Genomic DNA, 24,560 nt, shown 5'->3' with positions numbered 1-24,560 from the left:
TCCTTTAAATATGTAGAGGCTGTTTTTCACCGCTGCTGCTACAATGACACACACACACACACACTTCAGCAACACACACACACACACACACACACACAAACATATATGAACACGTGCAGAAGTGCACACACGAAGGTTTAAATGATCTTCAGGAGATCTGGCTGTACATGTGTGCGTGCATGCGTGTGTGAGTGCCGCAGCCGTCTGAGTGGCTTGTTACCATCCAGCGAAGGTCTGCTACATGGCAGGGAGGGCAGGGGGAGGGAAAAGGGGGAGGAAAAGGGAGGAGGAAAGAGGAGGGGGGCGATTGACGTGCCTCGGCTCTCTCTCTCTCTCCCTCTCTCTCTGTCGTCTCCCTTTCTCGCCCATTCACTCTCTCGCTCCGTTAGTCTTTCTGTCTGCAGTGTGCCACACAGTGTTGCTCTCTCGCTTCACTCATCTTCCTGTCTACTGGGCCATTTATCTCTCCTGCCCTCCCCCCCTCCCTCCTTCCCCATCCCTCGCCGTCTCTCTTTTTTTCCTTATTACTCTTTCTTCCGTTCCACCTTTCCCTCCCACTGTCTCCATCGCGCTCTAATCTTTCCTCCATCACTATGTCATTTGTCTTTCTCTGTTAGATGCACAAGTTTCGTGTGTGTGTTTGAGAGACAGAGTCGCCAGCTGACGTGCTCCTTCTTTGCCATGAACATGGACACTGTAGTTAATACTGAGACCATCCCACATACATTGTCCTGCTGCTGGAAATACTAACTATAACTTACTGTAACACTGAAATGTGTATTGATCCACCGCTGGAAATAGTCCCCAATAAACACACTGTTTACACCTGTTTGAGTAACGTTTGCTCAAAGCTACAGTGTCCAGCTGTTTAAGGAAATGACCATTTATATATCCTTTATATTTTATCCTTTAAACCAGCGGTTCCCAACCTGGGGGACAGGAGCCCCGAAAAGGGATCGCAGATGATGAAGGAATGGTGCAACAATTTGGCAAATACGCTTACTTGGTTTCTTGATTGCTGAGAAATTGACAGAGGTGGGGTATTTGATTCACAAGACTTGACCCAAGTCAGACTCAAGTCGCACATTTGAGGACTCAACTTGACTTTAACTTGGTATTCATGATTTGAGACTTGACATAGACTTGAGACAGATGACTTGAAAGGACTTCTTATATTAAATGTTTGCATTTCTCTAGATGTTGAGAGGTTACATTTTGTTCTTGAGTCATGATTTTCATTATTTCTAGTGCAATGTACACAAACCTGGCAATCTACCAGGACCAAGCAGACCAGGAGAGGCCAATGCACGAGTCAGCAATCATGGAGGGAGCTGGTCCAAAAATAACAAAATTTGGATTCAGGGATAATGTTGTCGACAGTGATAAAAAAAAAAGGAAAAAAGCAGAACAAAAATCAGTTTTCACTTCTGTTTTCACTTTGGACTTGATTCGCATGACAGTAACTTGGGACTTGCTTGAGACTTGAAGATTAAGACTTGAGACGTGCTTGTGACTTGCACGTGACTTACGCCTCGTTTCCACCGAGCAGTACGGTATGGTTCAGTTCAGTTTGGTACGCTTTTTTTCCGTATCCACTGTGAAAAGTGGAAATTTAAGAGTACTGTTTGCAGTTGAAACGCTAGGGTCTAGGTACCATGTCTGAAGGGTTACTTTTGGTTCCAAAGGTACCATACCGAAACTGTTTGGTGGAAACAGGGCTTTACTCCCACCTCTGGAAAACTGATACCACTCAATGAGGCTGCCTGCCAGCACTTGGTTAGCTTAGCTTTGGAAGCTCCGGGAGTAAATAGTTTGGCACATAACGCCTCTTTAACCACATGTTGTTTTTACCCTTTTTTGTGGTGCTGGTAGCTGGATTTTGTTACCTTTGGGCCAGGCAAGCTGTTTCCCCGTGTTTCCAGTCGCTGAGCTAAGCTAAGCTAACCAGCTGCTGGCTGTCACTTCATATTTAACATGCAGACGTTAACTAATTCAGCTACGCAAAATTCTGTTCATTTTTCAGACAACTCCACACTCATTGCTGTTTTCTCATGAAATACTGGATCATTTCAGCCCTTCAGCCTTCCAAAATGTTTCAAATAAAACAATCTGGACAGGGAATTCAGTCTTAACCCATATCCTACTGTATTACACCTATGACAAGGGGTCACATGTAGACACTGCCTCATTTTAAGGGCACGGAGACAAGTCAGAAAGGTTGCTGACCTCTGCTTCAAACAATACACACAGTATCAAACACTGCTTTTCCAGAGACAGTCAAATCTTCAAACCATTTCAAAGGTCATGACCTCAACTGAGCCCACAGCACACCTCAAGAGACTATATACATACACATCACAGTACATACACACACACAGCTAAGACAGAAAGCTAAATGAAGGATCTTATACAGAGAGACACTCTGTGCTGTTTCCCTCCAAAATGACATCACAGAGTTTCGTTGAATCAGGTTCTCTCTTTACATGCAACAAGGAACACAAGACTACACAGATCGCCTCCTCCACATATTTCTACTTCCCTTTTTTAAGACACTTGCTCTTTGTCTCCCTCCCTCTCTTCCTCACCCTCTGTCTCATTAGGCAGTATCTCATTTTGAGGAGGAGAGTGTTAAGCCAATCAGAGAGGGGAAGAAAGAGCAGAGGAAGGAGGGAGATGGAGAGAGGAGAGAGACGGAGAGGTTGCAGGAGGAAGAGGGCAGAGATGAAGAGAGAGAGAGAGAGAGAGAGAGAGAGAGAGAGAGAGAGAGAAGGAGGAAAAGAGAGGGCGATGGATGGATGGATGGATGGAGGGGGGAGGAGGGGAGGGAGGGAGGGAAGGAGGGAGGGAGAAAGAGAGAATAAATAGCTCTGGCGCACTCGTCCCCCATTACCCCGGGAGGGCACTGTCGCCATGGCAATGTGGCAGAAAAAGGATAGCACAAGCATGATGAGCCTCTACACACACACACACACACACACACACACACACATTTACAAATGAAAACTGTGATTCACACATATATCTGCCCACATTAACAGTTTCATACAGACAGTTTTGACAAGTTCATACTTTCAAGCCGATGTGTGCACAAAGCACGCTGTCTTACACCTTACCATAATTATTTATATACACACACACACACACACACACACACACACACACACACACACACACACACACACACACACACACACGTCAACAGTAAGTCAAAGCCCACATAACACAGATAAATAACTGAGACAAAGGAAGCTGCAGAGGCCATGGGATGAAAGACAGACAGTACAAACAAATAAGAAGGTGAAGGAAATGACAAAGGACAACAGGAAAGCAATTTCTGGAGTGAATCAAGTCTCACAGCTTCCTACTTCTTCCCTCCTAAAATGTTTCCTCAGTGCTTTCTTGTTACTTTCCTTGATTCATGTCTGTATTTATCATAATGTTTAACCTGACTTTTTTTTTTTAAGCTTGATTTGGGGGCAGCACAAGTTGTAAACACAACTCTGACATGTTATATTACCTTATAAAGTTGTTAGGGGTAACAAATTATGGCTAACAAATGGCTGCTTAGTTACACTTCCAGCAGACAGCAACATAATTTTGGAGTCAAAGTGCCATATTTACTCTTTGTTTTAGCTCTGTTTTGGTCTCCACCATATGGACTATTGCAGAAAATAAGCTCTGTGGCAAACAAACATTTCTGATACTTACATGTTTTGTTTAGCAAGATAATCTTCACAAATAAACACAACTTTTAGACTTTTGAAGCCTAAATTTAATCGGCAGAAGTAAAAAACTAACATTGGGTTATAAAGGAACTACATTATGGTCAAATGATTTAACATCCCCACCACGATGATGCTGTGAAGCCGTGTTCAACGTGATGACGTTCTGTAGTCTCAATTAGCCACTTGTTAGCAACTGCCTTTTTAAAGACACATAAAAGCTTCAGAATTCATAAGTAGGGTATTTACTGATGTCTCTTATGCTGTAGAACAAAACGTGAAGGTCTCTTAAGCTTGTATTAACCACACACCTTATTTCAGGTATCTAACCAAAAACCCATTCAAAAACCCATTGACTGGGGGCGTCGGTGGCGCAGTGGATGGTGCCGGCGCCCCATGTATAGAGGTGATGCCTCGCTGTATCGGTTGCATGTTCGACTCTGGCTTGCAACCCTTTGCTGCGTGTTGTCCCCCCACTCTCTCTTTCTCCCCCATTTCTCGCACTGTCCTGTCCATTAAAGGCAAAACGGCCAAAAAAATAATCTTTAAAAAACAAAAACAAGAAAAAACATTGACTTTGAGACAAGGGAACTGGGAATGCAATGGTTTTAGAACTCATTCTTGAGGCACTCTATGCTCTACGATGTTCACCAGCTAGATGCTAAATATGTCTGTCTGCTGTTTGATGCTGGGCAGGTAGTGCACAGTGGGTTTTTAGACATTTTTCACTGAAAAAAACACCTGATGCTTGAAATAATGTTTCATAAGAATGGTGAGAGTGAATCTAAACAGTTAGTTGTAGGCAAGAGGCAACCTCCAGAGCTGAAAAATAAAGCCAGCACAAAAGTACCAAAAACTGCGGTTCATTGAACAGCCTCTTGAGACTGGCTCCAGACGCATTTCCCACAGACCCTCATGTTAAAATACCCAACAAATGGAGTGTACGATTCATAACTAAGAATCACTGTGTTGTTGTTACCTTAGAACTGGCTGTACGTATCTGCATACAGAGCGGACCCTCTTCCATGGAGTCTGCCATGTTGTTTCTACAGTAGCCCAGAACAAACAAACCAAACACTGCCTCTAGGTAGGGCCATTCACCCTTTGCATTTTCACGTTTTCATGTTTTCATCTTGGGCACCACAGTTCTCCTACACACTTGGCACACGGGAGAAGTTTCAGTTGGTTGCAGTCTGCACAAGATGCCACTAAATCCTACACTCTAGACCTTTAAGGCTTTATGTTACACACAATAAAAGGCATGGCCGCTCTGAGTGGCAAGCTGTCCTCTATGCACATGAGTTAGATCCACCTCTTGCTCCTCCACAGCTCCACCCTCTGGTCCAAATACGGTCAGTTCTGGCTCCAAAAATCCAAGCTGGTGACGGCCGAAATGCCAAACTCAAGGCTCTAAGATGGGAGTCTACAAACCAATGGGTGTCATCACGGTGTCTATAGTTACAGGTAATGATAACATAACAATGAGCTTAAAGATGCTAAACATAGTCTAGAGTCTCATGGTGGTGCTAGAGGAAAAGACAGGGCATCATCAAAGTCAATGGGATACGTCCTCCAGGGTTCATCACCATCTCTAACAAATGTCATGGGAATCCATCCAACATTTGCTGATTTATCTCACTCTAGACCAAAGCAGTGTACCAACCACAAAATGCCATAGGGCCACTCTGCTAGAGTGTTGTGTGCCAAGTGTGTTTCAGATTTTGATTTGGTCAGATTTATCCTATCTAGTCTATCCAAGGTAAACAGCAGCCTCTGCTAGACCCCCATGATCTCTCTGTGACCCCTGTGACCTCTGACAACTATGTGCTTTGGCTCCTGGCAGGTTTAGTTTGTTCGCAGCTGCAGAGACAAAGTTCAGCTCTCAGGTCATTAATGATGAAGGATTTCTACTTTGGCAACAAACTAACCATGCCTGCTACGAAACAACAGGCTTGTTTCAATAATGAAACTTCAATAATGTAAGATCCAGCAAATTAGGGACTAGTGGAGAAACACTACTGAAAAATGTCGCCCCGCAGAGTAAAACAAATCACCTAAAGTCAGTAGACTGAAGTTAAAAATGGCTTTGGCGTCGCTCTCGTGCCTTTGTTGCGGCACACACTTATCTCGAGAAGTTGTTTGGATGGCAAATGTGGTGGTTAATTAGCTTGAGAAATCTTGTGTGCATCCAGCCTGAGGGCAAAGCAGAGAATGAAAGAGGCTGTTCTGAGACAGCCAGCCCTCTGTAAACTCTTATGTAAGGCAGAATCTGCATCCTGTTTCTCTCGGCTACATTATTGATGCAGGCTTCTGTTACCACGCTGAGTGTGTTTGTGTGCGTACGTGCCCGTGATCGTGTACACCTGTAAGTCGCTACCTCTCGCCGAACGGTCTCTCACCTCTGCTGCTCTGTAGAAAGGGTGGTCTCCTCCAGCTGAGGTCTTGTCACTTTCTCTCCTCTCCTTTCCACCTCTCTGCATGCTCTCTTGCTCTCTTTCTTCACCTCCTTTCTTTTCCCCGCTTGTATTAATGCAAGTCCCCTTCCTCCTCCTCCTTCTCCTCTTTCTCTCTCAGGCCTTCATTTCTCACTAACAGATGTTCTCGGCACCATGTGGGAGGGCATTCCTCTTCTCTGCTCTGAAAGCGTAAGAAAAAGAAGACTTACTTCAAGTGAAGAAAAATCAAACAAGTACAACAGCAACACAACTCCCCAACAGTCTCATAGAAATGCTCGTGTGTCCTGCTTCACCCTGCAGAGATGGTGTCAAGTTAAAGATCAGAGTGCTTTTGCCTTTTTATAACACGCTGCCCCAAGCGTTACACAATATCCGAAAGGTCAAAGAAGTGCATGCATATACGCGCACGCAAACATTGCATGACTGAGCAGGCAAGACGACTGGGAGTCATATAGAAAAATGCTCACACATATGCACGCAGTAGCAGCGAGTGTGAGGGAGGCAGAGGGAGGAAAGCATATACCTGACTCCTCAGACCTCATGGGTTCTTTAAAAATTCAAACATGCCAAAAGAGCACCGTGGGAGTCCTCCTGCAGGTCAAGAGTGAGGGAGGGATGAGAGGCAGAGGGGAGGAGGGGAGTGATTCAGAGAGAGAGAGGAGTGAGAGGCATGAAAGAAAAATAAGAGAGAAAGATGTTTTTATTTCTTTACTCTTCTTCCTTTCCCCCCCTCGAGAATGAGAGTAAAGTCTGGCACTCTGTAGCGCTTAAGGGAATTAGGAAAAATGTCTGTTTATGAGTGAACGAGTGCGTTTTACATTTCCAACCAAAAACAGCCTGGAAAAAAGGGGACAGTAGATGGAGAGTGGGTTAAATGAGTGTGTGTGTTTGAGTGTGTGGGGCCATGTACTGACATGGTGGCTGGATGCTGCAGTAAGGTGACCCACTTACACAGAACTCCCCCCCTCTTCTGAACACACACACACACTTACACATGCCTCTGCACGCTCCTGAACACACTCACACCTCACCCGCTGGAGACTGGAGGATGCTTTGGCCCCATTTCAGACAGTAATGTGTTTCAAGAGTTGTGGGAGACGAGGCGGGAGGTGGTGTGTGTGTGCGGCGGGGGTGAAGAGAGATGTAGCAACAGTACAGAAGAAGATGTGGGATTAAGGGATAAAGCAAAGGACACACACACAAAAGACCAGATAGAGGTCACTGAGCAGATGTACTGTAGGTAAGACGTATATAGAACCAGGTGGCCTTGTGCATCAAAATAAATGAGCGGGGAATATGTGGTACCTTGTTAAAGTGTGCGTCTGTGCGCATATTTCACTCCCCAAATAATCTAGTACAGCCATTGACTCTGTGTACCGCCATGACATTCAACAGAAAGGTCAACTCCTCGCTGGTATGCAGGAGATAACAGGCCAGACACATCCGTAGTCCTCCACAGACAAACAGCGAGGTGATACAAGATAACGCCGCACAAATGAAGAGGTGATGAACCCGAGTTCATTATGCACCCAGTTCATTCAGGTATGAATATCTGATTGGCATCCATTGCAGATAGGTGGCTCGTTGGGAGCAATCAGCTCACTGGGAATTAACTCATTCACAACTTTGGAGGGCTAATTGGAAAGAGAGCAAAGAGCGAGCAGAAGTCAATGGAAGATGTGTAATATCGCCATCTAGTGGAGACAATAGACCACAACAGATTTATCTACATCATTACCACTTAACCAACAGGGAGCTACAGTAAAGAGGGAATTTGAAAATATATTAAAGTCTACACAGGAAGGCAACACAGGCACTCCAGAAATATATAAACGAGGGAGGAAGCTGTTATTACAGTGGCTGAATTATTAAACGAGCCAACATGTTTTGACTACTGTAGGTCTTTATCGGGGCTTTTCAAAAACAGACGACAACGGTGTGGTCTCACCTATACAGTAGCACGAACCAATGGGAGGCAATCACATGACTGAGATATAAATATGACAGGTGAAACAAATTAAAAACACAAAATAATGTGAGATGAGAATACATAGAGAAGAATAATGTCATGTCCATGTGTAGAAGTTTTTTTTCTACGTAAGCCGTACTAAGAGACACCTAAGGGACCGCCTCGCCTCCCATATATTTAAGTCTGTCATCACGCAGTATCTCTTAATTGCTGTACATCGTACATCGACAACAGCATGACAGCAGAGTACACACACACACACACACACACACACACACACACAAAGAAATGAAAACAAGCATGAAGCATGACAGGTCCACTACACATTGCGATCTTCTGCTCTGAGATGTGCACAACAACTGTCAACTACAACTATAACTTTGTCTTCTGGTGGGTTTCCCCTGACAGGCCTTCACAGTAAATACTCTTATGTGACAGCTCTCCTTAAACATGCTGCTCCCGGGCCATTTCAACAACAGTTCAGACCCTTAACTAGTGAAGTAAAAAGTTAAAGTAGTGATACCACACTGTAGACATGCTCTGTAACTCACAAGTGAAAGTCCTGCATTCAAAAAAGTCAAATGGCAAAATATACTTAAGGTATAAAACATAGCCACAGATATCAGGGGGAAGCAGGGGACACTTTCCCCTAAACATCAAGAACATGTGCATTTAAGAAGAAGCAATATGCATGGTTGAAGGAAGTAAGTATGATGACATTTCCACCATAAACTGATGCAGAAAAGGCACAAACCGGTGCATAAAAATTCACCAGAACACAGGAAATGAAGTGTTTGAAGCTCAAAATGTCTTGGAGGAGAAACCCCAGACCCACCACTTAACAAATGTCCCACCAAATAATGAAAAAAAACTACGCTCTTGGTATTAAAGTACAAGTACTCATCATGCAAAATGGTCCATTTCAGCATAATGTATGTTATTGGATTTAATTATTTATGCATTAATGTGTTCATCACCTCTGTGTTGCAGCTGGTAAAGGCGGAGCTAATTTGATTACTTTACATACTGCTGGGTAGCTTGTAGATTAATAAAGTTTTAAATTTGTCTTTAATTTATACTAATACAATATCCTGAGGTTTCTCCCATTTTTTCCCCAGTTAAAGGGTTTTTTGGGGGAGTTTTCCCTATCCGCTGTGAGGGTCCAAAGGACAGAGGGATGTCGTATGCTGTAAAGCCCTCTGAGGCAAATTGTGATTTGTGATATTGGGCTTTATAAATAAAACTGAAATTGAAACTGAAATATAATTTACTTGTTGATTAGATGCAGTTTTATCAACCAGAATCTGCACAGTAACTGGTAACTAAACTAAAGTCAATCAAATAAGTATTGGAGAGTTGAACATTTCCCTCTGAAATCTAGTGAAGTTGACGTATAAAGTAGCAAAAAGTTTAACATAATCTAGAAGTACCTCAAAATTTTACTTAAGTGCAAAATTTGAGTAAAGGCATTTAGTTACTTTCCAACACTGTTGAACAAAACATCCACGTACAGTACTGCTACACGCTCACACTGGGTTGAGGTTAGTCATGTTTCTAAATTAATTGCAGAAAATGGCAGGTGTGAAAGAAAACAAAAATTAAATTTCATCCAAAAATGGCTGCATCATGGGAGTGCATCCCACTTAAAAGAGTTAAGATTGTTCACATTATGGCTCCTCTCTCAGGGTGACAGAAGAGCCAGAGTTTCTAAGCTTGGACCCAAAGAGTCAGGATCTCTCTGTGGAGTTCTGCAGTGTCCTAAAACTGAGACCAGACTGGGACCTTTTTGTTTTTACAAAATTCTGACTCAATGGAAGTGCACCAAATTGCCAGAAGGGCTTTTAGAATGAGTCAGATATTTTGGAAAATACATTTTTTAAGATAAGAAGATTCATACCACTATTGTATCTGTCTGACTAATGTGAAGTTGGAGCCAGCAGTCAGTTAGTTTAGCTGAGCATAAAGACCATAAACAGGGGTAAAAATCTAGCCTGGCTCTGTCTGAATGAACAAAATCTACCTACCAGCATCTGTAAAACTCAAGCGAGTAATAATGTGTGAAATAATGGCTTTTAGAAGTACTGGTAGCAGATTTTGTGACATTTGGACAAAGCCAGGCTCGCTGTTTCTACAGGGACCAGAGGGAACAATCATCAAATAAAGGAGGATTCAAATGGAGATATTTTTTGTGCTAGATTTTATTTCACACCATCAGAAGTTTTAACAGCTACTGCTCAGCCTCGCCTGGTTAAGGTGTGGCTGGAGGTGTCGTGTGAGGTGAAAAACACGATGTCAGTTGGTCAGGGTGGACTGGTACGACCAGATTCATTAAAAGACAAACACTCCAGCTCCTGTACAAATGATTAACAGTATGGTGGAACAACCTCAACATCACCGCACAATTGGAAACAGGGTAGTGTAATGGGTACTACAGTACGTGATGAGAGGAAAACACTTGGCTGCTGTACTGAATATGTAAATGTAATCAACCATCCACAGACCATCATATGATCTGTCAGTGGAGCATGAGCTTTGAGGCTGCTGTGGGTCTTCATCAATGGAAACCACAGGGGAATATACTGCTTTAGACAGCCGTGGTTATTATTCAGACATTTAGAATAAGTATTCATCATATATCAGGTAGCACAGTGTGGAGCAGTGCAGGGTGAAGTGGAAACAAAAAGGAGATTTATAAGGAAATAGCACTGGTTCTGATTCATGTGACTGCGAATACAAGGCCTCAGCATGACGGTAAGTCATGTGAACACCAGCGATTCAAATGTATTCAATCATAATGATTTAGTGCGCAGGACGAATGCTTTCTGAGGCCTGAACATTTTAATTAATGCAAAGACTTTAAACCCGGACCGCTGTAGGAGCCATTTGAAGCGAAACGGGGCGGTAACACTGTTGTTAGGCCCTGACAGCAAAGCCACGTCAAGGTGGAGGGTGTGTACACACATTAATCAGCAGAGTCAACACATCAATATTGCACTGTCTGAACATGCAGATAATCTGTGTTTGTTCTGGTGATGAGGCAGGCCACAGGAAGCAGATCCGCTCTTTGCTTTGCTATATGACACCACTCCACGCATTGATTCTACTAATGCTACTTATTATTATGTCTACCGTGCTTTGATACTGATGTTGGATGCACTGATGATTCCAGGATGTTCTCAGCGATTACAACATGGAAAATAACAGAGCACTTGGGGTGAATTTAACAGCTTTACAGAGTGGTCTTTCCAATTTCAGGACAACTCCCAGTTACACTATTAGCGCTCTCTCTATTAAAGCCTCCAGTCATAAAGGGGAAAAACAGATCCAAACTAAGCATTAATTTTACAATGTGCGAGGCAGCCTGGGCAGTATGAACATACTAATTTTGCTGAGATGCTTCATTTTTAATGAATAAAAACACATAAATAACATGATGCCTTTGGCCTACTGCTTTTAACTGCCTCTGCTTTATTAATTGGTGACTGTTTTAAATCACAGGGTGGGACTTGAGTCATATAATTTGGACTCAGGTTAGACTTGAGTCACACATTTAATGACTTGAGACTCGACATAATCTGTAACACCAATAACTCGTGACTTCACTTGATATTTGATATCTTCGTCGAAGCCCAAAGATGAAAAAGTATGTTTTTAAAAAAGTGTGCCATGAATCAATTAATTTCTCTTTATTTCCTGAGTCAACTAATGTTAACGTTATTCATTCCCAGCAAGTCAACATTTAATTCCCCAGACAGACAGACAGACAGGTAGATAGATAGATAGATAGATAGATAGATAGATAGATAGATAGATAGATAGATACTTAGTCACCCCGTGTCAGCGTGGGTTTTCTCTGGGTGCTCCAGCTTCCTCCCACAGTCCAAAGACATGCAGGTTAATTGGTGACTCTAAATTGCCCGTAGGTGTGAATGTGAGTGTGAATGGTTGTCTGTCTCTATGTGTCTGCCCTGTGATAGTCTGGCAACCTGTCCACGGTGTACCCTGCCTCTCACCCAATGTCAGCTGGGATAGGCTCCAGCCCCCCCGCGTGACCCTGAATAGGATAAGCGGTTGCGAAAAAAGATGGATGGAAAAACACACAGCATTGAAATGATAGTCTCATCCCAGGACTACTACAGATAGCTGTAACTACATTAGATATGCTTATAGTGCAAGCTTAGGTGATTGACTGTGCAGGTATTGCAATGCAAGGTGATTAAATCAAAGCATAAGAGCCGTACAGAAGAATTTAATACTTTGTTATGGGTAATATGAATGCAATTTAAGAAAAATATATGTACAATTCTTTTCCTTTTTTTGTTGAAGGTGCTTAAAAGTAAAAAAAAAAGAAAAAAGTAAAGACTATTAAATAAGGAATGCTGGAAAAATAAAAAAGCACAGAAGATAAGATATGAAATGCTAGCCGAGGGTGAATATCTAAATAGATCCAAATGCTGATGATCCACTTTGAACCAATCTGACAGCAGCCAGTCAAGTTACAGGAGAGAAGCTGAAAAATGAATGTTAGTAACTGAGCACCAGTTGGAAAAAAATATATTACAGATAATTTTTTTCCTGCACAAAAACTACATGGTGGTGAACACAAAAATAGTTGTAGGCGCAATAAGATGACGAGCGCTTTGCAAATGCAAGATTAGGACTTGGGACTTCACTTGTCACTTGTCTGTCTTGACTGGGACCTGAATCGGGATTTAAGTGCAAATACTTAAGACTTTTGACTCGCAAAAAATGACTTGGTCCCACTTGTGGTTTTTGGGGGTCTTTGCTGCCGCCTGTCGGGTAGCCTATCTGTCATATTGGCACTTGGACGCAAGATGTCGCTTTTGAGTAATGAATAAATAAATAAAAATGTGTTTTAAAAACTGTATTAAATGTTCTCTTTGCAATAATTCTGATTTATATGACTAAATTGACGCCATTAATGTGATGTGAAAGCAGCTCAAACATTAGTTACATGAGGTATTTGTCACAGAGATGTTTACAGTCGCCCCCTTAATCAGACTACTGATATTATCCACCCAATTTAACAATTACTTTATACAGAAACAAAGCCGACCAATTAATTTCGTCGTCGTTGCAACAAAATAAAGTGTAGTTCGTTTTTAAGCGGAAACTAATTGATAATCAATGAAGACCCTACCAGAAACATACAGCTGACCTTGGGTCTGTTCTCTACCCTGGTCCTGGCTCTCAGTTATGGACTAGATGGCGTCAATCTGATCCCAGGTCGGTTCTCTTTTCGCGCCTCCACGCGGGCACCACGTGTCTCTCTCCGGCCTGCCAGTGGACCATGTGGAGCAGCAAGATGGCGGCGCGGTGGAGGGGGAAAGACGGGGATTTAAATGCCGGCAACAGCCCCTTTCTGGCCACCAGCACACCACACGAGGTACTGGTTTACTCATTTTAGCTGGGTGACATCAGAGTGGCTGCACGTGAGCGGGTTTTGGTGTTTGAATAATAGGTGTTTCACCGGTGCACGAGGCCACATGCGCGCATAGCGACACGTGGCTTGTAGTACTACTAAGATAGTGACCAGGGAGTTGGCTCAGCTGGTCGATTAATCTGCTTTTTGACTCGTGTAGCGACGGAGACAGTTTAATGCCACGTTAGTTCATGTCATTACCGTATCAAACACGTTAACGACAGTTCACACCGGGGAGGATTGACGGGTGAAATCTGACAGGAACACCGGTTCATTCCCTCTGAAGTACATGATGTTCAGATAAGGCTGCACCCTCAGCACTCTCTTGCTCACTACACTGTACCCCGTACTTATTTTTTATGCAGCAATACTTTGCATTTACTTTGCTGTTTAAAGCTAAATTTAAAGTTGTGTCCATTTACTAACAGTGATAAACTACTCTACTGTCACCTGAGAGCAGATAAATGCCTTGTTACAGTAGCACAGGCCCTGAGAGCTGCTGTTTCAACCTCCCATTCATACTTATGATATGTCCTGCCTCTGGGGCCACTTGTCCCCTCAGTGTGCCTCCTACTTACTGGCACACCTCTGTCCTGATATGACTCTGTGGACCATTGCTCAGTGACATCATCCTTCTGCATGCATGAGTTGTACCACCAGTATAGTTTCACACTACACTACTGACAGTATGTTCAGATATATCTCCAGCTGCTTTCAGTTTTGTAGAGCTTAAATGATCACTGATCAAGGAATTAAATAAAGCACACAAAATGTATCTGTAATCATTTCGTTGTTTAGGTCCCTTTTGAGCAAAAATGCCTGAAAATCACAGGTTCCAGCTTTTTAAATGTCTCCAGTGATAGTTATGATCTGCATTTTTCAATTCAATTGAATTTCATTTTTATTTATAAAGCCCAATATCACAAATCACAATTTGCCTCAGAGGGCTTTACAGCATACAACATCCCTTTGTCCTTAGGACACTCACATAAGGAAAAACTCCCCCAAAAAACCCTATTACAGGGATAAAAATGGTAGGAACCTCAGGAAGAGCAACTGAGAAGGGATCCCTCTTCCAGGACGGACAGATGTGCAATAGATGACGTACATAACAGATCAACATAATAAATGTACAGCATAAATTCTAGTAATAATATTATTATAATGATAATTACAGTAATTGTGGTACAATATGTTGTAAGTATATATAAACATATGATAGTATATGTATGTGACAATAATAATCATATGTGTATAATGACAGTAGAAGTATGACTAATAATAACAGCAGCAGCAGGAGGCATCAGGCAGGACCACGGCAGCAGCACAACCACGACACACTATCCAGGCGTAGCTGCGATATGAGTTAACCTGCGAGACAGTGTAGCGTGAATACTCGAATAATCGATTAATCAAGAAAGTCGTCATTAGGGTTTAAAATTTTCACAGTACAACAACTGTCTTAGAAAGTATGTGTGCCATATATGGTCTCACAATATTACACAATTTTTGTCATTATCAGTTAAAATGGCCCTTAAAGGAATGAAAACAGATGGTCTCTTTTCGTCTGGGAAATACCAGAGGATCCACACTACAATATTATCACTATACATAAGTCACAAATCAATATTATTGCGATTTTAAATATGTTGCGATATTCTGAATGCTGCGATAAAATATATTGTGATTTATTACCTGTTTTTTTTAACTGTAAATTATGTCCCCAAAGAAAAAAACATCTGTTTTATCTAATAAGATAAAGTTTTCAGTCTGTTCACCTCACTTTAAGCCATTTTTTGCAGCAGCAAGATGTATGTAGTGGACTTAAAAAGGAACTGATTATATTACGCAAGTAGGCTACCTAAAGTATAATTTGTATATAATTAAAAATTGATACCCGGCACTGTGTAACGATATGATATTGCCACACAAAAATATCTTGACACTATGCTGTATCAATTTTTTCCCCATCTCTTGTTTCTTTTGGGTTGAATAAACACTTCACTACAATCGGAAGTTGAGACCTTTTTTAAAATTGAAGGGAAAAAAAGGTGACATCCTCCATCTGGTTGGAGGATTTTCCCATAGAAATTTTTTTCCCCCATTTTTTTCCCATAGAAAATACCATAGATAAGCAAATGTACACGGTATGATAACCATTAATTGTTATGCTATGGCATAGCGTGAAACCATTTTACCACTGCAGCCCTAGTCTTGAGTAGTCATTAGTTGCAGTGCAATAATTTAATCTTTTATTTGTTGAATGTAATTCTAATAACATCAAGATCTCGCCCTAAAAATTCATTTATTGAGCTCAGTTCTTTAGAAACATAAGTTAAACATCCGCTCTGCCTCCCTGTTTTTCCACTGCTGTGTTTGAAGCGTTGTCAGAATTGGCAGCTCTTCCTGTTTATGCTGAGAAAGTTAATTTGGAGCTTATTGTGTCCTGTGCCTCAGCTTCTGGTCACACCCAGAGGAGGGAGCGTATTATAAAATTGCCGGAGGTAGGAACAGACCAGACACACATGGGTGTGATATAATGTTTGTGTCTTTGTCTCTGCAGTTGGTCCTGAGTAGATGTGATGTAGACGGTGTGGAGATGGACGCACAGTCCTGCATGGATCACTCAATCCTGGCCATATTTGAAGACTCCGCTGTTGCGTCAGAGGTCAGATAAAGCACATCATCACAGAACACAGTATCATAGAAGTTTAAAAGAACAAGAATGACACTCTCAACATGTTGGTGGAAAATAAATTTGCTAATAAATGAATAAATCTCTCTTCAGGATAAGAGTGGAGCGGAGGAAGAGAGTGAGACGCTGCTGTCAGCCCTCACTGAGATGCTGGACAGTGTGGAGGATGATGATGATGTGACTCTGTCTCCCTTTGACACACTGCCAGACACCAAGCTCCTCACCCACCCAGAGCGCAGGGACAACTCATTGGTGGGTGCCCACTCAGGAAAACATCCTAAAAATAATTTACTTGGAAACAATAATGTGGTCAAACTTCATTACCCCGAATCCAGACCATTACATATCAGTGGTTTTCCTGGTTACACAGTTGAAACACAGATAAACTATGAGCCCAACTCATCGGCCACCTCATGATGATCACATGAATTTGCCTGATAGAAAGCTGCTTTATTTGGACTCAGATCATAGCTTAGATAAAGAGGAGCGTCCTGTGGGATAAACAGAACTACACATGCATGAACACAATAGTCAAGTGTTCTGTAATCAGAATAAGAGCTCTATCAGAGTAAAGATGCCTCATGTAACCACCTCAATCAGAAGAAACCGGCCCGATCCGGCCAGATCAGAAGGAATTTTGAATCAGATTAAGAGGGGTGGTGTAGACTTCTGATAATCTGTTCAGTAGGAACAGGTATAAAAACACTAAACCCGATAGTGTCTCTGTGGTTGAAGTAAATATAGTCTCTCTGTGCATGTTGGTCCCACATGGAGGTAACCTTAGCTGACGTAGCTGGTGCATGTGCTGCAACAGCTGTTTCTACAAGCCTCCCTCTGCTGATTTTGACAAATTCAGCAATACAAAACAATATATAGAGCTCTGCTAGAGATAGGTTTTTAGAAGAGTGCTCTGACTAATAAATTCTTTGATTTTGAAACAATAGCCTTATATAACGTTGTTGCTACAGGCTGAAATACTGCTGGATATAACACATGTCTAATGTTACCAGTAGCAGCAGCCTGCTCAGGAGACGTTTGGGGAGCTTTGGTAAATTGTATCGTCTACTGATAGTCTGCATGTGAGATGTTTAGGGAACGTGTAATTTGTAGCTGCAGAAAATTACCTGGGTTACACTTACCTTACTTAATACTAAATTTTATTAACAGGAGGAACCACTTAGTCTCCCTTTATACTTCATTATTAAATATATTGATTTTCTCCATGAAGATGGGTGATTAAATTCCTCTGTTATATTTCTGGCAGGGTAGACGCTTCTCAGTGAGCAAAACCACTTTTCTCAGTTTTTAAAAGTTATATTCTGATTAAATGCTGTGGGGCATGTATGCACACATCTTATTGGATCACATATTTAGTGTTTATGTAAACAGTTCATTTGAAATCTCCAATCAGAATGATGTTAATCAGGCTGAAGGACTATTGTCCATGTAACTGCACCCAGTGGCTTGTATAAGACATGTAATCTCCCATTATTGACCCTTTCTGCTGATAAGAGTCCCAACATCTAAATGTTTATTTTCTTTCTTTCTCTCTTCTCTTTAGGAACTAACTCTTGCTGACAGACTTAGACCAAGATCCAAACCACCAAATATAACAGTCACGATAAAGATTGATGGAGAAAAGAAAGATGAGAGCAATATGGAGAGAAACAGCCCACCACAGCTGTTCAAACAACAAAGTCAAACATTGTTTCACTCCAAAAACAAGAATGGAGAGGCCGAAGTCGAGGTCTTCAACTCGGCTTCTCTCGTCAACCTGGTGAAGCTCATGCACCCCTACTGCCTGAAGCTGCATGTGGAGGAGGAGGAGGAGGGCGATAAGCAAAGGAAGAATCACACAATATTCTCTCAGGAAGAGGTGTGGAAGTATGAGAGACCCAGTGAAGAGAGCGATGAGGAGATAAATGTTGTGTCTGATGATGAGGTAACTGTGAAAGACACAAAGGAGGAAGATGAAAAGAGAGATAATGACTACCTCTTAAAAAGCGTGCTGCTGAATGGAAGCTCATCCAGAACGGCACCATCCAAAGAGAAGAAAAGGGTGAGCTTTGGCCCCGTTCAAGTGGCTTCATTTGATGATTCAGCCGACGAGGGATTGAACAAGAAAAATCTAACAAGTGGGCACGCAAGTGAAACTGTGTCCGATCCACTGAACAGCACAAAAACACTTGAACCCAGAACAACTTTCTCTGAAATGAACAGTGACAAGGCAGAGGTTCTGCCACTCAAAGGTGAGACGAAGGCCAAATCACTCAGCCTCCAACAGTACAGGCAGCTGCGCCAAAAGAGGCGGCCCCTGGTGGAGAAACAGGGGAACTACACCACTAAGTGGCCCTCTGTTTCTGAGCCCCCGAAGGAGCTGACTCCCATCTTCTGTTTACAGGGACAAAGGCAAAACAGCTGTGGACCAAAGGCAGCACACCATTATCCAGATGGTGGAAGAAGTGGCGCTGATAAGCTCCATAGATCTCAGAGTCACAGTCACAGGACCCATCGCATCTCTTCTCCGCATAAACCTCACCCCTCAGAGGCCAAACCATCCACTAATCCACAGCGCAGTGCATTAAAGCGCCCAAGGACTGAATCTGAAATCATCTCACCTGCTCGTCTGCAGCCAGACATCACAGCTGATCCAAATATCACCGTGCCTGAAAGCAAAAAAAGTCCAGTAAAGAAGCCAGCGCTGCGCAGTAGTGATCCCCCAAATCCTGTCCTCCTCCCCCTGCCACTTAGACAAACAACATCACCGACCACAGAGCACTCCTCACCAGAGCCCATAGTGGAGTTTCCTAACAGAGACTCCAGCCCTGACAGCACCAGACACTTTCCAGAAATCCAAAATGAATCCTCAGGCCATCAAAGACAGACCTCCTCCTCAGGGCCGAAGCCTGAGGCGCTGTTAGAAAACCAGGGCTTCACCACTCTACTTCAGGACATTAAAAACAAGCTTACAGAGATAGCCTCAGGTGTCTCCCACAGATCTCCAGCACCGTGCACGACCACAGCACAAATTGAATCCTCTTCGGAGTGCAAGGAAATACACCCCCAAAGATGCACCCCAACAAAAGAGGCCGAGCTGGAACCAAAGACTCCCATGTCCCCAGGTCCAGATACAGTGACAACAGATGACTCGGGTAAGCTGGTGAGACAGGGCTGCCTGTGATTTTTGATAAATTGAGTTAAGAGAAATGAACTACGTCGCCTTAAGCTTCATATCTGTCTGTTTTTCTACTCCAGGAATTGAAGCACCTGATCTGACCAGCCTGCTGGAACAGTTCGAGGAAACACAAGGTGAGAAACAAGATTTCTTAGAACACTGTAATATTGAACACTGATGTGCGGTCTCCTGTAACCTCTTTTTTTATTCTTCCTCCTCCAGCTAAAGAGGAAAGGGTGTGTGAGAACGAGCCGGACCTACAAACAGAAGGACACATGGACAGAACTCAGCCTATAGGAACACAAAGAGCCTCTGTGGAAACACTCGAACCTCTAAGCACTTCAGAATCACCTGGGAATCCAAAAACCGTCATGAATCTTCAAATGTCAGAGGGTGCAGACATCCCAGAGCCCTTCGGCACTGAAATCATCCTCAGCACTCAACAAGATCTGCCAGCAAGACGTAAAAATCCTCCATCCAAGGCCATTCAGATAATTGACCCCCGTCCTTTACCGTCCAAGAAGACACACAGTCACTTGTCAGAACTCCCTGCTGCTCTCACCTCTCCTCACCTGTATTCAGCGGTGTCCTCAGATCACGATTACTGTGGCACCATAGACCGTTCACTGTCAGGTGCCGCTCAACGAAACAGAGTCTCTAAACTCAAGGATGTTGCTAAAACCTCTGAACTGCAGGTGACTAACGATGACTCTGCAGCTGAATGCAAAAAACAGACCTCCACCTGTGAGGTTAGCACCACCATCAGGGCTGCTGATACCTCTGCAAAGTCTGCGGTGCAGCATCTCTCAGAGCAACCATGCAACATGTCCGCAGACAAAGTTCTGTCGCCCTCAGACAGCGCTGCCACAGAGCAAAACTGCGGTCGTGCAGCAGAAGACAAGACAGCCCCGTGCACTCTCCCCACACCTCCACCCAGTCCTGCCAGAGGGAGGGAGAGGAGAAGGTATCGGAGAAGATCCCCTCGTTCTGACTCCAGCTCCAGCTCTTGTTCCTCGTCGTCCTCATCGTCCTCCAGCTCTGCCTCTCCCTCTCCAAAAAGACGAAAGTAATCATCTTGTGTTATGTTCAGCTTCAGCCTTTATCTGTCCTCTTGGTGCATCGCAGCTAATTCTCAGTTTGTCCCTCTTGTAGACACCGCTACAGGCGTTCAGAGAGCAGCTCATGTTCATCGTCATCCAGCTCTCCATCCATTTCCCGCTCCCCACGTCGGCGCTACAGATGGTCCTACACTCGATCAAGGTGTAGCAGGTCAAGATCCAGATCCTGGTCCCGGTCTAGGTCACCATCCAGATCCCGATCACCATCCCCGCGTGTTTACCGTAGCCAGTGGGGAGATGTTTACAGGTCAGTTAATGTTTGAGTTTTCCAGGTAGACATTGGAATTTAAGTGTCATTTTTCCATGCACATTTTTTATGAGTGTGATCTAAGTCTCTGTCTTTTTCTCATCCGAACGCTTCATCCCGACAGCGGCAGAGAGTCCAGGAAGCTCAGGAGAGAGCACGAGATCAGGATACAGAAGCTTAAAGCCATAGTGAGTAAAAGATGACTGATGCGTTTGTGGTATCTTTTTTTTTTTTTTTTTTGGTTGGTTGAGTAATGAGTGGTGAGTAATTATAAAATCCTCTCATACAGGATGAGCGCAGGGTGGTGTACGTCGGCCGCATCCGCAAGTCTATGACACACAACGAACTGAGGGAGCGCTTCTCTCAGTTTGGAGAAGTGGAATGTGTGTCGCTTCACTTTAGAGACAGAGGGTGAGTGTGCACAATTAAAATGTATGCTTTTTATTATGTTTTTTTACTGTACACTGTCTTTGCACCATTAATGTGCATTCATCATTTTAAAACCCTGCACCTTTGGTTCCCATAGCGACCACTACGGCTTCGTCACGTTCTACAACATGGATGATGCTTTTGCAGCCATCGATAACGGCAGCAAACTACGGAAGCCTGACGAGCTGCCGTTTGACATCTGCTTTGGTGGAAGAAGACAATTCTGTAACTCAGACTACGCTGACCTAGGTGAGACTCAAAACCAAAAAGTCAAGTACAGCGCTGCAGTTATGGCAAACAGTTTCCTTTGCTTAACTATGTATGTTGTAAAACTTCAGTTAGTCACTGTTGTTTTTGCAAGCTGCACCATAGAAACCACAATATAATATTCCTGGTAGAATTTGAATTAATTGATTCGGTCATTATCCTAATGTCCATCCAGATGTTACACAAATTTGAAACAGATTTCCAGAAAAGCACCAAAAGAAGATGTATTTTTGAATGTGGAAGTCATTGAACAAACTGAGCATATAAATGTCTCTCTCTCCCTCAGACGCAAACAGAGATGCAGAGCCGTCTCCTGCCAAGAGCAAGTTTGAGGACCTTGACTTTGATTCGCTGCTGAAACAGGCCCAGAGAGGATTAAAGAGGTAGCAGAGCTGTGTGGGAGGACAAGAGCACCAAGCTGGATGTGGCAAAGATGAAAAGAACATATTTTCATGAACCTCAGAGCGTTATGCTCCGACTTTATGTAGCAAACTTTTGTATGTTAGTAGTTTTTACATGTTTTGACTCTAATATGCATGCAGTTTCTGATGTGTACAGTTAATACATACAGATATGTAGCACTGTTCAATTTGATAACATGTTCAGTGGAAACCACTTCACAATGTTTGTTTCATTCCACAAAAATGATTTTGTATATTTGTATATAACAAAATAAAGGCACTTATTTGTGATTCCTAAAGAACTTATTTGGTTTATTTTGAATCCAAAGAACTATACATGTAAACCATACCAGTGAGCCAACACGCACAGTACCATGTAGTCAAACTGTGGACTGACACAGCACAAGGCAGTCTGTAGCTCACCTGATTTCTCAGTGGTGAGTACTGACCCTGAATCCTGTCTCTCCTTTAACCTCTGTATCTTGCTGGTGTCCTTGTGTTTCAGTTTCTTATTCCTGTGGTTTTGCTGGCTTGCAATCTCAAAACATCCCTTCAGTTTGTTCTGCAGGCCCCTCATCTTAACTTCAGTATCATACTCTTCTTAAAAATCTAAACTGTTTACACATAAGCTCAAAGTCTTTGTAGCTTGTTTTTATCCGCCGTCCTCAGATCCTCAGCAGCCTCTTTATCGTCCCTTGTGGAGTCAGCAGCGTTGTTAACACTCACATCAAGTGCGTTTGGAAGCTTGAAACAGCTCCGTCACAAATCAAAGCAGTGACATCAAATGTGGATTGAACTTGGGTGTATCTAACATCTAACGTTTTCTGCCGCAGATAACTTTGTTAGGTCATGCTTTAATTCCTCTGCTCCTTAAATAGACCTTTCTCATGGCAGACATCATAAATGATCAAACACGGGTGTAACCAGTTACATTAATTAAACATGTACTCTAATTAAGCTCCACTTCAGGCCCTTGTTAGGTCCCCACTGTCTCATTTTCATGGCTTTCTAGAGCCATCATTAATGATGCTATTATAGAGGAAGATTTCAGGGAGGACGCAGGGGACATGTCCACCTCAGTATCTGCCCCCCACCCCCAATAAAAACATGAAAATGGTAGAGCACTTTCAACTTGACAAAACTACACCATAAATTGATGCAGAAAAGCCATAAAAGGTGCATAAAGATAAACCAGGATGAAGGAAATCGTGTGTTTGATTCTCAAACCTCCCATTTCATGTGTGTCCTTGCCAAACCTACAGCGTTGTTGGCTGCACCTGTGCTTTTCCTGTAATGACATGTTAAAATGTCTTCACATCCACACCCAACCTCCCACGTTCCCTGAGCTCAATTTACAAACATCATTACTTTTTTGAGTGTTGCTGAGTCATCATTGTGCTTACTCACTTTCTTGGCTCCATCTTCAGATGTACAAAGTATTTATCCACTGGGGCTTCTGACTGGGAACCACTTGATCATGTTAGTATGATTTTAACAATAACAGTGACAACAGTGACCTTTGAGAGGTGAGAGGTTCAAGATAAGCCAATATGCCGCCTTACAATTAAGTACAGTGGTCGTTTAAGGTCCCCGTCCACTCAAAAATGTGTTTGGATTATTATTACTCACTCAGATGTTTGAGCTTCACTGTTCAGGATGATCTATGTGCAGAATTTTTTTAAACGTTTGTGACGTCTGCTGAAGGAGGAAAGTTTCTTTGTGCATACCTGTATGTGCAAGCATGGTTTTGTGACTACACAACTAATTTAGTTTGGAGCTAATAATGGTCCAATATCCAAGTTTATACTTGAAGCTGCATACACACTAAGGATGGACCTTCCAGTGAAACAGGAGACACCTTGTATCTATTAGAAATGAACATTTGCCTGTCCATAGATTTTGGAAATATCCCATTGACGGAGAAGGAGTACTGAGGAGCAGCTGTGAATCAAGATAATTCTTTATGGGGTGTCGGTGGCTTAGTGGATAGAGCAGGCGCCCCATGCACAAGGCTGTTGCCGCAGCGGCCCGGGTTCGACTCCAGCCTGTGGCCCTTTGCTGCATGTCACTCCCTCTCTCTCTCCCCCCTTCACACTTGTCTGTCCTATCAAATAAAGGCTAAAAAATGCCCCCAAAAATATCTTAAAAAAAAGATAATTCTTTATTTGTCCCACAGCAGGGAAATTTGCAACATTACAGCAGCAGAGGGATAGTGCAAACAGGGAGCATCAGTGCAAAAATATACAAAGCAAAATATAAGTATGTAATATTTTGTAATATTTTTCTTACCAGGCAATTCTCGTGGAAAAAACACACACACACATATAAAAGATAATTCCATGCAGTATTTTATAAGCATGTCTATAAACACTTGGAGGGGATATGTAAGCTGATAATACACAGATTTCACATTCATTCATTTGGAAATGTTAGGCACCATTGCACTAGAAAATTTTGCATAGCACAGATTCAGTTCAGTTCAGATGTAATGCCATTAACAATGGTGCAGCCCGATAGTTTAGCACGTGTGAATGCAAAGACTTGAGATTTACTTGGCACTTGCAAAATCATGAGTTGTTCCCACCTCTCTGCAGAACTATGATGAAAGAAATCCAAAGTGTTTGTTATTTGAGTGCTC

General features: G+C 42.7%; 1 protein-coding gene across 1 annotated transcript; it reads left to right on the top strand.

Moving 5' to 3' along the window:
* Nucleotides 1-13,421: 13,421 nt before the first annotated feature.
* Nucleotides 13,422-22,218, top strand: LOC126390478 (peroxisome proliferator-activated receptor gamma coactivator-related protein 1-like). Its single transcript, XM_050044804.1, has 11 exons — nucleotides 13,422-13,554; nucleotides 16,154-16,258; nucleotides 16,379-16,537; nucleotides 17,847-19,437; nucleotides 19,541-19,594; nucleotides 19,683-20,526; nucleotides 20,613-20,825; nucleotides 20,950-21,013; nucleotides 21,115-21,236; nucleotides 21,352-21,503; nucleotides 21,808-22,218. Exons 1-11 carry the CDS (start codon nucleotides 13,459-13,461, stop codon nucleotides 21,906-21,908), a joined length of 3,501 nt encoding a protein of 1,166 aa, XP_049900761.1. The 5' UTR covers nucleotides 13,422-13,458; the 3' UTR covers nucleotides 21,909-22,218.
* Nucleotides 22,219-24,560: the final 2,342 nt, after the last annotated feature.

Source organism: Epinephelus moara, chromosome 5, assembly GCF_006386435.1.
Source record: "Epinephelus moara isolate mb chromosome 5, YSFRI_EMoa_1.0, whole genome shotgun sequence".
Lineage (NCBI taxonomy): Eukaryota > Metazoa > Chordata > Actinopteri > Perciformes > Serranidae > Epinephelus > Epinephelus moara.
Note: the sequence above shows the minus strand (reverse complement) of the source record. Positions and strands in the feature narration are given on the sequence as shown.

Excerpts from the sequence above, each read along its gene's own strand:
- LOC126390478 (XM_050044804.1), top strand. The coding sequence starts at position 13,459 with ATGTGGAGCAGCAAGATGGCGGCGCGGTGGAGGGGGAAAGACGGGGAT. Across the intron at positions 16,259-16,378 it reads ACTCCGCTGTTGCGTCAGAG|GATAAGAGTGGAGCGGAGGA; the intron begins GTCAGATAAAGC and ends ATCTCTCTTCAG. Across the intron at positions 19,438-19,540 it reads AGTGACAACAGATGACTCGG|GAATTGAAGCACCTGATCTG; the intron begins GTAAGCTGGTGA and ends TTTCTACTCCAG.